General features: G+C 38.9%; 1 protein-coding gene across 1 annotated transcript in view; it reads left to right on the forward strand.

Annotated features, from left to right (window-relative positions):
* Positions 1 to 5,463: 5,463 nt before the first annotated feature.
* Zc3h12b (zinc finger CCCH-type containing 12B) overlaps positions 5,464 to 16,347 on the forward strand; it is an 18,402-nt gene continuing 7,518 nt past the window's right edge. The window contains exons 1-2 of the mRNA XM_013034300.1: positions 5,464 to 6,068; positions 13,412 to 13,551. Of these exons, the coding sequence (XP_012889754.1) occupies positions 5,464 to 6,068; positions 13,412 to 13,551 (745 nt within the window). The remainder of the gene's footprint in view (positions 6,069 to 13,411; positions 13,552 to 16,347) is intronic.

The raw sequence follows: 16,347 nt of genomic DNA on the forward strand, positions 1-16,347 counted from the left end.
CCTGAACTCTGGGCCTGGGCACTGTCCCTCAGCTCTTCAGCTCAAGGCTAGCGCTCTACCACTTGAGCCACAGCACCACTTCTGGCTTTTTTTTCTTTTTGCTTATGTGGTGCTGAGGAATCGAACCCAGGGCCTCATGCATGCAAGGCAAGCGCTCTGCCATTGAGCCACCTCAGCCCCAGAAACAAGAAGTTTTTTGTTGCTGTTTTTCTTTTCTTTTCTTTTTGTCTTGCTTGTTCATTTGTATGTTTTTTGTTGCTGTTTTTCTTTTCTTTTCTTTTTGTCTTGCTTGTTCATTTGTATGTCTTTGGGCAGGTAAGGGGAGCGCACAGAAATGAAGAGACAAAGAGCAAATAAATGCAGCAGTGGTACTCACTATGTTGAAAATGAACTACACTACTTGTGGGTACAGTTGGGAGCAAGCAAGGGAAGGGGTGAAATTGTCAAAAAAGAATGTACTCATTCCTGACTTGTGTAACTGTAACCATTCTGTATATCACCCTTATAATAACAATTACATTTTTAATTCATGTTTCACCTTTCTCAACCAATTGAAAATGCAATTGTACAAGTAGTATTATAGGATGTATATAGAATAAGGAAAAGGAATGTGGCTAGCATAGTAACACCCTGAGTTGTATGGACAACTGGATGTGGTACAAAGTGTTACAGATGTCCTGTGGATATAGGTCCTTCCTAAATAAGTAATGGTGGAAAGTAGCAGGAAAAGAGGACACAGGGCCAAAAATGGGTCTTGAAAACAAATCATCAGTAATTTTGTTTGAAGTTGTAAGAGAATGAATGTGTAATAAAAGACTGTTTCCAAGCATCAGTGGCTCACGCCTAGCTACTTGAGAAGCTAAGATCTGAGGATGGTGGTTCAAAGCCAGGCCAAGCAGCTAAGTCCATGAGACTCTTATCTCCAATTAACCAGCAAAAAAATCTAGAAGTGGCATTATGTCTTAAGTGCTATCCTTGAGAAAAAAGGTAAAGGGGCTTGATAAGAAATGTACTCATTATCTTGCCCATGTAATTGTAACCCCTCTGTATGATATTTTCACAATAAAAAAAAAAGCTAAAGGGGATCAGGAGGCCCTGAGTTCCAGCCTCAGAACACTCTCTCTCTGTCTCTCTGTCTCTCTCTCTGTCTGTCTCTCTCTGTCTGTCTCTGTCTGTCTCTCTCTGTCTCTGTCTCTGTCTCTCTCTCTCTCTTGCACACACACACAAATTGAACTTTGAATTTTCGGAGTTCCTTTATGTGAACCTTTCTTGTTTTGGGAATCAGTAACATTTGAAAGCCTCTTTGCCTCCCAAGCATGTGAGAAAGCCTTCATTTTCTATTTCTCCCTGAGATATGACTCATTTTATGAGCTGATGTGCTTGCCTCGGTGAATTGGAGGTGAGATATGTAAGTCATAATAGCTCAAACCTGAGTTCTGAGTTGTGGCAGAATGATTTGGCCCCATTGATTGAGAGCCATGTATAAAAGCACTTCAACAACTCTAAGATTCAAGCCAAGTGTAAATGTTATTTCCTGTTACCAAACTTGCATAATAGCACTTATTTTCTTTGCTATTCTAAAGTAAAATGTGTTGGTTTGATACCGTGCCGATTTGTATTCATTCTCTTTAAAGCTACTTCTGAAAATAGTAGTCTAGTTCAGAAAGGAAAATTCAGGGAAAAAAAACAGTATTCTAATAATGACTGAACTATAATAACCTCCAATTTACCTGAAGCATCCCCAAATTCCAAACAGATGATTTTTAATGTGTATTTTTGTGCCTGGGTGCTGTCCCTGAGCTTCTTTGCTCAAGGATAGTACTCTACCATTTGAGCCACCGCTCTACTTCCAGGTTAATTATAAATAAGAATCTTAAGAACTTTCCTGCCAGACTTGCTTCTATCCTCAGATCTCAGGCTCCTGAACGATAGGATTGCAGGCATAAGTCAATAGTACCAGGCTCTATGCATATTTTCTTTGAGTTCACCTTTTTGGAAAAAAAATCTGTTCTTGCTGCTGGGAAGCTCTAGCCTATCTAGTTTTGGGGCTTTGGGGAGAATTTCTAACTGTTTTGGCTCAGTATACATGGACAGATATTTGTTTCCTTATAGGCTATTTTTTGAGAGTTTGGAAAAGATGAAATGAGACATATCATAGAACTTAAAGATGGATTTTAGGAAATTACTGTGTACAACTGCAGTTTGAAATGCATTGTGTTTTAAAACAAAAGGAATGAAGGAGAGAGAGAAAGGTTAAAGACTTATCTTTTTTGTTTGGTGGAAAGTCCCTGAGGTTATTTCCCTTTTGGAAGTGTTTTGCCTGTTTAGATTTTTCTGCTTTTTATAGATTCGGATACCATTTTTACAATTAGTTACTTAATCATAATTTTTAATATAAGGTCTCACTATAGTCAAAGCTGACCTTGAACTTGAGACCCTCTGGTCTCAATATGATAGAATTGCATGCTATGACATTGTTCTTATTTATATCCTCAAGCACATTATAGCAGCTCTACCAACAACATCTGCATATTTTGTCATGTTTCTCTCTGTTTCTTTTTTGTTCAAATTTGATCTCTACCATTTGTCCCATACCTTCAATTTGGCTTTTTGCTGGCTAATTTGAGATGAGTTTCACAGATTTTCCTACCTCAATTGGCTTTGATCTGTGATCCTCAGATTTCAGACTCCTGAATAGCTAGATTACAGGTGTGAGCCACCATTACCTGGCAGTATAATTTTTAAAATGTATTGTATCCAGGAAATTGTTGATATTTTTTAAAGGTTCAACTCATAGTTCCCTGTAGCCACCCTTTATAATAATGTAGCCACTAGGAAGTGGTGCTGTGGCTCAAATGGTAGAGTGCTAGCCTTGAGCTGAAGAGCTGAGGGACAGCGCCCAGGCCCAGAGTTCAAGCCCCACGACCGACGAGAAAAAAAAAAAAAAAGATTTAAAAAAATTTTTTAAAAATGTAGCCACTAAGTGGCGCTGTAGCTCAAGTGGTAGAGTGCTTGCCTTGAGTTGAAGAGCTGAGGGACAACGCCCAGGCCCAGAGTTCGAGCCCCACGACCGACAAAAAAAAAAAAAAAATGTAGCCACTAATTATTATCTGTCTCCATTTCCTACCTCCATCAATATAAATAAGCTCTTTGCAACTAGGATCTTTGTTTTTATATTCTCATTCACTAAGGGATTGCCTAGCATATAGTTGGAACTAAGTAAATATTAATTTACTAGTCAAAACAACTCCAAATTCTATATCCTTCTTGAATTATTTCCCAATCTCTTTTTTTTTGGGGGGGGTGGTGTTCCAGGGGCTTGAACTCAGAGCCTGGGCACTTATCTCTTGGCTTTTTTGCTCAAGGCCCATGCTCTACCACTTGAGCCACAGCTCCACTTTCAGCTAGGCAAGCACTTTACCATTTAATTGGAGATAATTAGTTGAAGGTAGGAGTTTCCATCCCAAAGACTTTTATGCCTATGTTGACTTTAAACCTTGATCCTCAGATCTCAGTCTCCTGAATGCCTAGAATTGCAGGCTTGAACTATAGGCATCCAACATGAAAAAAAATTGAGATAGAATCTCACTCTGTAAGTAGCCCGGGCTAGTCTGCATCAGCTTTCTGAGTGCTGGAATTACAGCTATTCACTGTCAGACCTGGCTATTGAAGGAGGAGTGGGAATTTTTTTGTTTTGTTTTAATTCAAAAGTGGTCATCACTAGAAAAGTCATTGCATGCTTCTTGATTGCCGGTTCTGAAGTGTCACTTCTGTAAGAATATTTCCAAATGTGACCCCTAAAATAAGCATGTAGTCATCCATAAAATGGTTAAAACTTTTTGGGTATTTTCTTTTTTATATAAATGGGATTGAGTTGTAACTAGAAATCCCCTACATACTAGTTATATATGTACACTGCTTTTTTTTGTTTGAGGCACTAAGGATTGAACTCAGGGCCTCCTGTATGCTAAGAAGGCACCCCACCATTTCCACCCCAGCCCCAGCCATTGTTATGTGGGTTTATATTAATAAGCAGAGTTTAGAGGTCTACAGACTTGCCTTGCTGTCACTTTCTAAAAAGTAACTGTGCTACCTCCTTTATGTATGTTCAGAATCTACAATGTTCTGTTCACTTTTCTAAGCACTTTCCCTTACTCATTTTATGTAATTCTTACAGTTAGCCTGTGAGGTAGTTCTCAATGTCCTCATTTCATACATGGGAAAACTCAGCCTCAAAGAGAAGAAAACAAGTTATACTCAAAACCTGTCAAGATAGAGGATGTTGGTGAGAGTGAAATTTAGAAATAAATTATTCCTAATTCCTTTCTATAACTAACATCCTTTCAAAACTATTCTTGAAGAAAATTAATTTCCTCCTTTCTTACACTTTTTAAGATACAAGATCTACTATCCAGGGGAAAGGGTATCTCCCTCAAGGTCCAAAAGATCCTCCTGTCTCAAATTCCTGAATAGATGGGACTAAAGGTATGTACCACCATGCCTAGCTGATTTGTTCCCTTTGTTTACTAATTATAGTAAATAAAATACAGATAATACTGATATACTCAGAGTATTCCTTCATGTTTTTATCCTTATACCCTACTTGGATTGTTTAAGAGCAATTTTAATGGTTGTCTAGTCTGCCTAGTATGCAGGTGTCTCTGTTATTTTTCAGAGTAATGCTAGAGAGAATATGCTTGTCAGGAGTGGATTTCAACATTAACAAAAAGGATCTGCCTAGCCACTGGTGGAACACACTTGTAATTCTAGTTACTTGGGAAGTTGAAATCTAAGAATTGAGGTTCAAAGTCATTTCAGGCAGAAAAGTCCCTGAGACTTTTATCTCCAATTAAACACACACACACACACACACACACACACACACACACACACACACAAACAGAAGTGGAGCTGTGGCTCAAGTGGTAGACCACCAACCTTGAATGAAAAAGCCAAGCAAGAGTGCACAGGCCCTGAGTTCAAGCCCCAATACCTGCACGCATGCATACACGTATGTGCTTTCACACACACACACACATACACACACGAAAAATGAAAGATCTAGTAAAGAACTGAGAAATACTTCCCTACCAGAAAAGAAAAATAATGCATGTACACACACACATACACTCTTGCATCTTGAAGTAGAGTTTCTAGTCATAGTGTAAAGTAAGTGTGATCCTTGTAATACAAGCAGAAAAAAATCAAATGCTAGAGAACCTGTAGTTGCTTTGGAAGAAACTCTGTATTCTAAATTTTTCCCCAAAATTTACTGAGGATGATTATGACTTATGTGTTTCTTTGTAGAAACTGGTAATATCTGAATACACCAAACCAAACACGTAGACTCTTGCGCCATTGCTACCATGACATTTTACTAAAGAGGAATGCCACTCTACATAGATTCCAAGCCAGCTAGAAAGAAACAAAGCTGATTAGTCTTCAGTCTAACCACTGAACGGGATGACGGCCACAGCTGCAGTGGAGACACCAAAAATGGAGAAGAATGCCTCCAAGGAAGAAAAACAGCAGCCTAAAGAAGACAGCACAGAGCAAGGCAATGTTGATTCTGAAGAGTGGATGAGTTCTGAGAGTGACCCTGAACAGATGAGCCTTAAAAGTCACAGCAACAACAGCTGCCATCCTGTTGATAGTCAGTTGAAGAAAAAGGAGATGCACTCCAAACCCCACCGCCAGCTCTGCCGATCACCCTGCCTGGATCGTCCTAGCTTCTCCCAGAGCAGTATTTTACATGATGGTAAACTCGACTTGGAGAAGGAATACCAAGCCAAGATGGATTTTGCTCTAAAGCTGGGCTATGCTGAAGAACAGATCCAATCTGTGCTGAATAAGCTGGGCCCTGAATCACTTATTAATGATGTGTTGGCAGAGCTTGTCAGACTTGGAAACAAAGGGGACTCAGAAGGGCAGGTCAATTTAAGTCTATTAGTGCCCCATGGGCCCAGCTCCAGAGAAATTGCAAGCCCTGAATTGTCTCTTGAAGATGAAATAGACAACAGTGACAATTTGAGACCGATTGTCATTGATGGAAGTAATGTGGCAATGAGGTAAGTCTAGAATATATTTTTTCTTCTTTTAAAAAAAAGAACTAGGGGGCTGGGAAGGTGGCTCAGTGGTAGAGTGCTTGCCTTGCGTGCCCAAGGCTCTAGGTTTGATTCCTCAGCACCATATAAGCAAAAAAAAAAAAACCAAAAATGGTGCTGTGGCTCAAGTGGTAGAGCACTAGCCTTGAGCTGAATAGGTGAGGGACAATGCCCAGGCCCAGAGTTCAGGCCCCATGACAGACAAAAAAAAACTAATTTGAATTCATAGACATTGTTTTTCTTTGCAAAGCCCTATAAGAAGCCCTTAGTTGTTGTCTGCAATTGGTGGATAGAGTCTACAGTAATCCTCCTCTTGCCTTTTCTTTCTCCTTTGGAATTGTTATTTGTAGGTCTTCAGGTGTATTGGGACAGCTGAGAAGCATCAGTACCATTTCAGAGCAAACATAGTCATTTAGATGTTGGAGTCCACTGTCCCATCCCTACTAGATTAACCATCCTGAAAATCCTCTCACCATGTTACTTGGAAGCTTAACTTAGGAACTTGCCACAGCTACCAATCACTATTTCCCCAGTTGGGATCCTTTTGTCTGTCTTTAGGGCTCGTTGTAATATTGTTGACATTACTCTCTGAATCTGACTCTGATAATCTTGATACATCATGTAATATTGTATGACTATCAATGTTACTAAAAATATTTGGCAGTGGGAGAGTATATGCCTGGCATGCCAAAAGACCTACAGTGTATCCCCAACATCAAAGAAGAAAGAGGTGGGGGCTGGGAAGGTGGCTCAGTGGTAGGGCACTTGCCTTGCATGCATGAGGCCCTGGGTTCGATTCCTCAGCACAACATAAGCAAAAAGAAAAAAGCCAGAAGTGGCGCTGTGGCTCAGGTGGTAGAGTGCTAGCCTTGAGCTGAAGAGCTGAAGGACAGTGCCCAAGCCCGAGTTCAGGCCCCACGACCGGGCCCCCCCCCAAAAAAAAGAAGAAAGAGGTGAAGAAAAAGTAAAGGAGAGGTACTTCTTCTCCTTTGGAATCTTTCTTACAGCAGAGAATACATTTACAGATTTTGCTTTTCAAACCTTTGAAATCGGGCTGGGAAGGTGGCTCAGTGGTAGAGTGCTTGCCTTGCATGCATGAGGCCCTGGGTTCGATTCCTCAGCACAACATAAGCAAAAAGAAAAAAATCCGGAAGTGGCACTGGGGCTCAAGTGGTAGAGCACTAGCCTTGAGCTGAAGAGGTGAGGGACAGTGCCCAGGCCCAGAGTTCAGGCCCCACGACCGGACCCAAAAAAAAAAATGAAAACAAAAACAAAAAAAACAAAAAACCTTTGAAATCATGACATCTTCCCAAGGTGTATAAAGCACACAAGACATCCTCCCTGGTTTATTTTGTTGTTGTTGGTCATGGGGTTTGAACTCAGAGCCTAGGTGCTGTCCTTGAACTCTTTTGCTCAAAGCTAGAGCTCTACCACTTTGAGCCACAATACCATTTCCAGTTTTTTAGTACTTAATTGGAGATAAGAGTCTCATAAGGACTTTTCTGCCCAGAATGGCTGCAAACTGCAATCCTCAGATCTCAGTCTCCTCAGTAGCTATGATTATAGGCATGAACCACTGGCACCCAGTGTCTTCCTCCCTGCTTTAATGTGAGAAATCTAGAAGCATAATCATGAGAAATTTAAATGACCGTCACATAATATTAGAGAAATCAGAATGATGCACTGGGGTCAACAATAACTCGATGGTAAAATCACCCTTTGTGTCATGAATGAACACTAATGAAAATACTAGGCAACAATAAAATTATAGAGAATAATTTCTGTGTAGAAGGGGCGAAAAGTCTATGTGCTGCCCTCCTAACAGGATCTGGCTAACTCAGTCTCTCACCAAACTATATAACACAGAACATTGTAGAGTAGACATTTTCTTTTCTCTTCTGCTTTGTAAACAATAATGCGGAAGGCAAAAAATAAATAAATAATGAAGAGATTAATTACTCCAGCAATTGGTTTCAATATATTTACTCTATGTCAGTACCAAATTATTATGCTGATAGGAAAATGAATTTTTGTCTCCTATATGAGTTGTTTTGCTAAATTTAAGGCACTATATATGATTTAAATATATAGAAAATCACCTCTCAATCTTATTTTTACAAATATTTTAAGAGCATTTTTAAATAGTACATATTGAAGCGCACACTGATGGGTTACAACTGGAAACCTAGCTATTCAGGAGGCTGAGATCTGAGGATTGCAATTCAAAATTAGCTTGGGCAGCAAAGTCCATGATACTCTTATCTCTAGTTAAGCACCAAAAAGTCAGAAGTGGAGCTGTGGCACCAACATTGAGCAAAAAAAATCTAAGTGAAATCTGGAAGCCCTAAGTTCAAGCCCCAGTACCGGCACAAAATGAATTAAAATAGTACATAGTGGACCACATGATCTTAGTGTATATTAAGTGTACAAAGTAAAAGTTTTCCTTATGATATATCCACACATTCATATAGCACACTTTTATTAGGCTCACACTCTGTTACTCTTTCTTATCCTGTGTTCCTTCTCCCTTCCCCTTCCACCTTCCCAGGAGTCCCTCATATAAGAGATTACTCTTATGACAGATGAGATTGTATCTTTTTTTTTGTCAGTTGTGGGGCTTGAACTCTGGGCCTCGGTGCTGTCCCTCAGCTCTTCAGCTCAAGGCTAGCACTCTACCACTTGAGCTACAGTGCCACTTCCAGTTTTTTGGTGGTTTACTGGACATAAGAGTGTCATAGGTGCGGGGGGGGGGCGGTGTGGAGTGGGGGATAGTCAGGGATGGGAAGGGGAAACAAAGGAGGAGGCAACAATGCTTGATAAGAAATGTACTCATTACCTTGCTCATGTAATTGTAACCCTTCTGTACGGTATTTTCACAATTAAAAAAATATATCATCTTAAAAAAGAAAAAAGAGTCTCATGGACTTTCCTGCCCTGGCTGGCTTTGAACTGTGAGCCTCAGATCTCAGACTCCTGAGTAGATAGGATTACAGATGTAGGCCACCCGCATTGTATCATTTAAAAAAAAACACCACCTTTTTCCCAGCCAAAGAATAGATAGGCTACAGATTGTGAGAAAATCTTTGTCAGATGTTCGTCCAGCAAAGGAATAATATCTAGAGTATATAAAAAACTCATAAATTAAACAAAAACATTCATATAACTGTTTTCATTGTTGTATTGTTATTCTTATCTGAATATCCAAGTCAGTTAACCAATGAGCCGCAATATTCTGCTATCACATATCCATGGTCAAAGTACATTGCTATAATCTAGATGAAATTCTAATTCATCACATATAAATTCTTCTTGTTTTCTGTAAAACGTCACTATGAGGTTAGTATTTGTTACACAAAATTCATGTTAACATATGGTGATCTTCAGCATGTTGGATAAGTCTGTGTTTAAATTATGGTGCTTTGTTTGCCACTGCAGAATTTGTTTAACACTTGTAGTAGTGATGTACCTGTGATTCACAGCCTGCAAATATAGTAAGATACATGCTGTGATCCTAAAAGGTGCATTCTTTCTGGAGCTGTCTCCCTTGGTAGGAAAAATCCATTTAGAAGATTTAAGGCTTAGAAAATGTAAATACCACTGAGTTCTCAGCTACTTTTGTGGAGGATAAGACCATTGACCCACCTACTATGAAGAATTTGTTTCGGGAGCCTGGCTCAAGATAGGTTTCTATCACACATGTAATTATGGCTACTCAGAAGGCTGAGATATGAGAGTCGAAATTCAAAATCAAGAGACAATCTCTAACCACCAAGAAGTTGGAAATAGAAGTGTAGCTCAAATAGTAGAATACTAGCTTTAAGTAAAATGGAGAGCACCGAGGCTCTAGGTTCAAGTCTTAGTGCAAACAAGCACATACAATAGGTATCTAAGCCAATTTACAGGGAAAGAAAAAAGTAATTTATAGTGTCACTAGAGTACTTTATGATTTGTAGGTCTTTCCTAGGTATTTAAGCCTTTTTTGATTGGAAAAATGGCAAAAGTAGGTCATCTTGGAAGCATAAACCTGTTATCCCCTTAAAATATTCATTCCTACCTAGATGGTGGCAGCTCATGCTTGTAATCCTTACTTACTCTAGAGGCTGAGATCTGAGGATTTGTCATCACTGTTTGAATCCTGCCCAGGCAGACAAATGCAAGAGAGTCTGATCTACAATTAACCAGCAAAAAGCCGGAAGTGGAGCTATGGCTTAAGTGGTAGAGTTGGCCAGCCTTAAGCACAAAAGATAAGGGACACAAGTTAGGTCATGAGTTCAATCCCTAGTACCTGCACAAAACCATATATATGTATATATTCATTCCTTAAATACTTTTTCTTTACATTCTTGACCTTTGTGTAGGTCTTCCAGACTTTGATGAATGTTAAAAATGCCTCTGGTTTTTATGGTATACTTCACGGAATGCTATGATGGCAAAATTTTATTAAATTTTTTTGTAATCCTATGGATATGTTAAAAAAATGCCAGTCCTGAGGCTTGAACTCAGGGCCTGGGCACTGTTCCTGAGCTTCTTTTTGCTCAAGACTAGCACTTGAGCTACAGCACCACTTCTGGCTTTTTCTGTTTATGTGGTACTGAGGAATGAAACCCAGGGTTCTCATGCATGCTAGGCAAGCACTCTACCACTAAGCCACATTCCCAGCCCTATGTTACATTTTTAACATTTAAAAAAATTGATTCTCAATATAATATAGATGTAATATCAGGACATAAATACATCAAAATATTAAATGTTTGTTTTGGGGTGGTGGTAAAACAGTTGAGTCTTGGGTTTTTACTTTACATTTTATGTATTTTCCACATTTTGTGTAATAAGCATATACAATACAAGCATGTATATTTGTAATGGTGACAAATAGCTTTAAACTAAGCATTTTTTCAAAACAGTGAAGTTGGTGTATCCAACCAAAACTAGTATTTTTATATTTGTTTTTGGACTTAGATCATACTTAGGATTAAATCATACTTTATAGCATTGCAAAGTGAAGTGGAATGGAATTTTGTACCCTTCCTTCGACTCCAAAGCACATTTTTTTGTTGATTTGGGTTTTTTGTCTCATCATGTAGTCCAAACTGACCTCAAACTATTAATCCTCATGATTCTCATACCTCTGTATTCTAAGTGCTGGAATTACAAGCATGTGCTCCCATACCTGGTCCCAAATTCTCCCTTTTAGTGGTAATTCTGGTGCTTTTCCTAATTTGTTATTCTATCTACCATTATTGTAGCAGTAGGGGAAAACCACAAGTAAACATCTTTCCTACTGACCCATTTCATGCTGGGTCCATTCAGTATAACCCTGTAAGTACCATGGGCTTGCTTGTTGTTCTGCATTTTAGAGGCAGTAAGTGGTAGTTGTCTCAGTCTTTCTTGGAATACATTGACAGTTAAATAGCTTCTTCGTTTAAGTATTTTAAAATTTCACTAGAGTAGTATAATTGCTTTATCATACTCACTGGAGATTTTTAAACATGATTACCATATAACTTGGAAATCTTAACAAAAGCATTAAACAAATTTTTATAATGTGCTGCAAAAGTAATAAGACAATGGAAATTCTTGCAGCGTGTATATTCATAAGGTTCCTGAGCTTATATATGAACTTGCCCAAAGGAAACAATGTGCATAATTGGAGCTAATATGTGCTGTAGTGCCTGTGAGAAGTTAAAGTAATGTGAGAAAACTCATCACCCTTTTTTTTATTAGCCTGCTAACAAAGAAGTTCTTTTCTTCCAGTCAGTGTTGTCTGAAAAGCAGTGTCCAGCTGGGAACATGACACAAGTGACATTGTGCTTGCCTAACAAGCAAGAAACAATGAGTTCAAACTCCAGTGCTGCCACCAAAAGTTACAAACACATTGAAGACCAACATCTACCTGAGTGTAATAGCATTTTATAACATTTTATAGCATTTTATACTTGTATAACAATGTCATCCAAGCTACTTTATTAGCTATAACTTAGTGTGATTTATGGATATATGCCATATCATCAGATACCATGCTAAAAGATCACAACCAAACTAGACAAATCTCCTACACACTTTGAGTTTTAAAGATGATAGAAATAGATGGGTGCCAATAGCTCATGCCTGTAAGCCTAGCTACTCAGTAGGCTGAGATCGGAGGAGTACAGTTCAAAGCTAGCCTGGGCAGTAAAGTCTGTGAGACTCTTACCTTCAAATAACCAACAAAAAACCAGAAGGGGAGCTGTGACCCATGTGGTAGAACAACACACTTGATTCACAAAAGCCAAGTGACAGCATAAGGTCCAAGCTCCAGTAACAACCCCCCTAAAAAAAGACTCAACTCTAACTAAGCTTTCATATAAACTTTAAGCCTCTAATAAGCCTTTTCATTTTTTATCTGTTATAAATATCTGAATCTCTAAAAAATAAGGTGGTGATAGGAACTAGTCACCACCACTGCTCTAAATTGGAAGTTATTAACCACCTGTGGCCTTGAATAAAGGTTGTAATTTTATTATTACAAACAAAAATGTATTATTAAATGATTTGTAACAATTAAATAAAAATTAATTTGACTTATACATTCTTTTGTGTGTGTTTGTGTGGCAGCTGTGGGCTTGAACTCAGGCCTTGGGCCCTGTCCCTGAGCTCTTCAGATCAAGGCAAGACCTCTACCACTTGAGTCACAGCACCACTTCCAGTTTTCTGGTGGGTAATTGAAGATAAGAGTCTCACAGACTTTCCTGCTCAAGCTGGTTTTAAACCATAATCCTCAGGTCTCAGCCTCCTGAGTAGCTAGGATTATAGGCATGAGCTACCAGCACCCAGCTACCCATAAATTCTTAAGCCAGGTGTTGGTGGCTCACACCTATAACCCTAGCTACTCAGGAGGCTGATATCTGGGTATCACGGTATGAAGCCAACCCAGACAGGAAAGTCCATTGACACTTTTATCTCCAGGATACTTCCAAAATGCAGAAGTGGAGCTGTGGTAAAGTGCCAGTTTTGAGGAGATAAGCTCAGAGACAGCACCCAAGGCCTTGTATTCAAGCCCCAGGACCAACACACACAGAAAAATACATTCCTTAGGGCTGTGGGTATGGTTCAATGATACCAAACTTGCCTAATACCTGGTTCAATATCCAGGAACATACACACATGTGCACATGCACGTGCATGTGCATGTGTGCACACACATATTTCTTCGGGATTACCGAGAAAGAGAATGTCTACTGTCAGTCCTGTAAGCAGAAAAGGCCCGATGGGGTTTATTTTTGCTAGTTATTCTTAATTCTTTTGCCTTTTTGTCTCTCTTTCTAAAGCCATGGAAATAAAGAAGAATTCTCCTGCAGAGGAATACAACTTGCAGTAGATTGGTTCCTAGATAAAGGCCATAAAGATATCACTGTATTTGTGCCTGCCTGGAGAAAGGAACAATCTCGCCCTGATGCACCAATTACAGGTACTATTGCAAATAAGACATTTCTTGTCATCTGGAAACAAAGCTAACAAGATAGTTTGGAGAGAGGTTGATGGTCCCAATTAAGATAATTATTTTTCTAAGTTAAGTATACTTAAAATGTCTATTGTTAAGTATATTTTTCATAAAGTGATCCGTATAAAACCATCATTGTTTTCTGGCTTATGGTAGTCAGAGACAACTTCAATTCAGCAAAAGATAAAGCACATCGTTCAAAAAAGAATGATTTTCTATTTAACCATGGACTTCATTCAGAGAGTAGAGGGATGAATCTGGTTATGAACATGACTGAACTTTTGCAGAAATAAAAGAAACAGACAGTGGATCTCATTTTGTACTAAAGAAGTGATTTTTTGTTTTCAAATTAGAGGATGGAACAGAGAGAAAGAAGTCCCCCAACAGTCAGAACCAACTTATCTATTGGATAGAATAGACCCAATGGTAGTTTTTATGTATGTACTGGTACTGAGGCTTGAACTTAGGATGTTACACTCTTGCTTTTTTGTTTTGTTTTATTTGTTTTTGGTCAAGGCTGTTGCTCTAACCCTTAAACCATGCCTCCACTTCTGGCTTTTTGCTAGGTAATTGGAAATAATAATCTATCTCTCTGGACTGTATTCAAATCACAATAATCATATCTCTGTAGAATGAGAACTTCTTTGTACAACTACTTAAAGATAATTTAAAAAAAGAAAAAAGAAAAAAAAATCAGATCTCAGCCTCCTGAGTAGCTACGATTACAAGCATGCTCTAGTAACACTTTTAAAGTTCCACGAATGTTTTATTTTCTTTTCACATCAGAAGGAAAAATGATAATGAGTGTATAAAAATGGCTCTAGAAGTTCAGCACCCGTGGCTCACATCTGTAATCTTACCTACTCAGGAGGCTGAGATCTCAGCATCATGGTTCCAAACCAGCCCAGGCAGGAAAGTCCATGAGACTCTCATCTTCAATTAGCCACCAAAAACCCAAAAGTGGAGCTGTAGTTCAACTGGTAGAATAATACTAGCCTTGAGCAAAAAAGCTTGGGGACAGGGCCTAGGTCTTGAGTTCAAGCCACAGAACTTGCACAAAAAGAATGTATTTAGAGGTGGTGCTGGTGGTTACTGCCTGTAATCCTAGCTAATCAAGAAGCTGAGATCTGAGGATTCTGGTTCAAAGCTGATATGGACAGAAATGTCAATGAGACTTTTATCTCCAATTAACCCGAAATCCAGAAGTGGAACCATGGTAAGGTGCCAGTCTTGAGAGACAAAGCCAAGGGGAACTGTGTAGTCACTGAATTCAAGCCCCAGTACCAGCAAAACAAAATGCTCAGATAGACCAGATGACGATGGTACAGACCTGTAACTAGGGAGGCTGAGACAGGAGGATTATGATTTGGAGACCAGCCTGAGACAAAGAAAATTCTGTCTCAAAAAAAGGCTAATGAATTTGCTCAAAGTACACTGTGTGCATGTATGGAAATATCTCAGTGAAAGCCCCTCCTATTACAAAAATTTGTCAACTCAAAATGAAACTAAAATTTTAAAAAGCAAGAGAATGCTTGAATTTAAGTGTTACTTCTCACTCTTTGTAGTAGTTTTCTTGAAACTAGATGTGGTTGAACCCAGTTCCTTCATTTTATCAAAAAGCCTGAAGGTTCTGTATGCCAACAATGAGAAAAGCATGGCTGAAATCAGGAAAGCAACTCCATTCATAACAGCCCCACCAAAAATAAAGTACCTAGGAGTTAACCAAAGAAGTGAAGGACTGCTATGATGAAAACTTTAAAAACCTGAAAAAGGAAATCAAAACAGAACTTAGAAAGTGGAAAAACCTCTCATGCTCCTGGATTGGAAGGATCAACATCGTGAAAATGGCAATACTTCCCAAGGCTATCTACAAATTCAATGTGATACCTATCAATATTCCAACTTCATTCTCCAAGGAAATAGAAGAGGCAATCCAAAAATTCATATGGAACAATAAAAGACCCCGAATAACAAAAACAATCCTTAACACAAAGAACAGTGCTGGAGGAATATCAATACCAAATTTCAAACTCTACTACAAAGCCATAGTAATCAAAACAGCTTGGTACTGGCACAAGAACAGACCTTAGGACCAATGGAATAGAATTGAAAACCCAGAAATGAACCCACAGACCTTTAGCCACCTAGTTCCGTTGAACTAAAAAAATAGAATGGAAGAAAGACAGCCTCTTCAGTAAATGGCGCTGGCAAAATTGGTTAATCATTTGTAGAAAACTAAAGCTAGATCCTTATATATCACCCTGTACCAGAATCAACTCCAAGTGGATCAAAGAGAGTCAAAGCAGACACCCTGGAAACATTACAGGACAGAATAGGAGAAACCCTAGGTCTCCTTGGCACAGGCCAAAATCTTCTTAATAGAGACCCAGAAACACAACAAATCAAAGAAAGGCTGGACAAATGGGATTGCATGAAATTGCAGAGCTTCTGCATGGCAAAAGACATAGCTAGCAAGATCACTAGAAAGTCCATGGATTGGGAGAAGATCTTCACTAGCCATACAATGGACAAGGGTCTTATATCTAAAATAAACCTGGAACTCAAAAAAATTAAATCCCCCAACAACAAATCCTCAAAGAAACAACTGCCCAATAAATAAGTGGGCTAAAGACTTAAAGAGAAATTCTCTGAAGAGGAAAGGATGACCAATAGACACATGCAGAAATGCTCAATCTCCCTAGCCATAAAAGAAATGCAAATCAAAACAACATTGAGATACCACCTCACCCCAGTTAGAATGGC

The sequence above is a fragment of the Dipodomys ordii genome, unplaced genomic scaffold (genome assembly GCF_000151885.1).
Source record: "Dipodomys ordii isolate 6190 unplaced genomic scaffold, Dord_2.0 Scaffold187, whole genome shotgun sequence".
In the NCBI taxonomy this organism is placed as follows: domain Eukaryota; kingdom Metazoa; phylum Chordata; class Mammalia; order Rodentia; family Heteromyidae; genus Dipodomys; species Dipodomys ordii.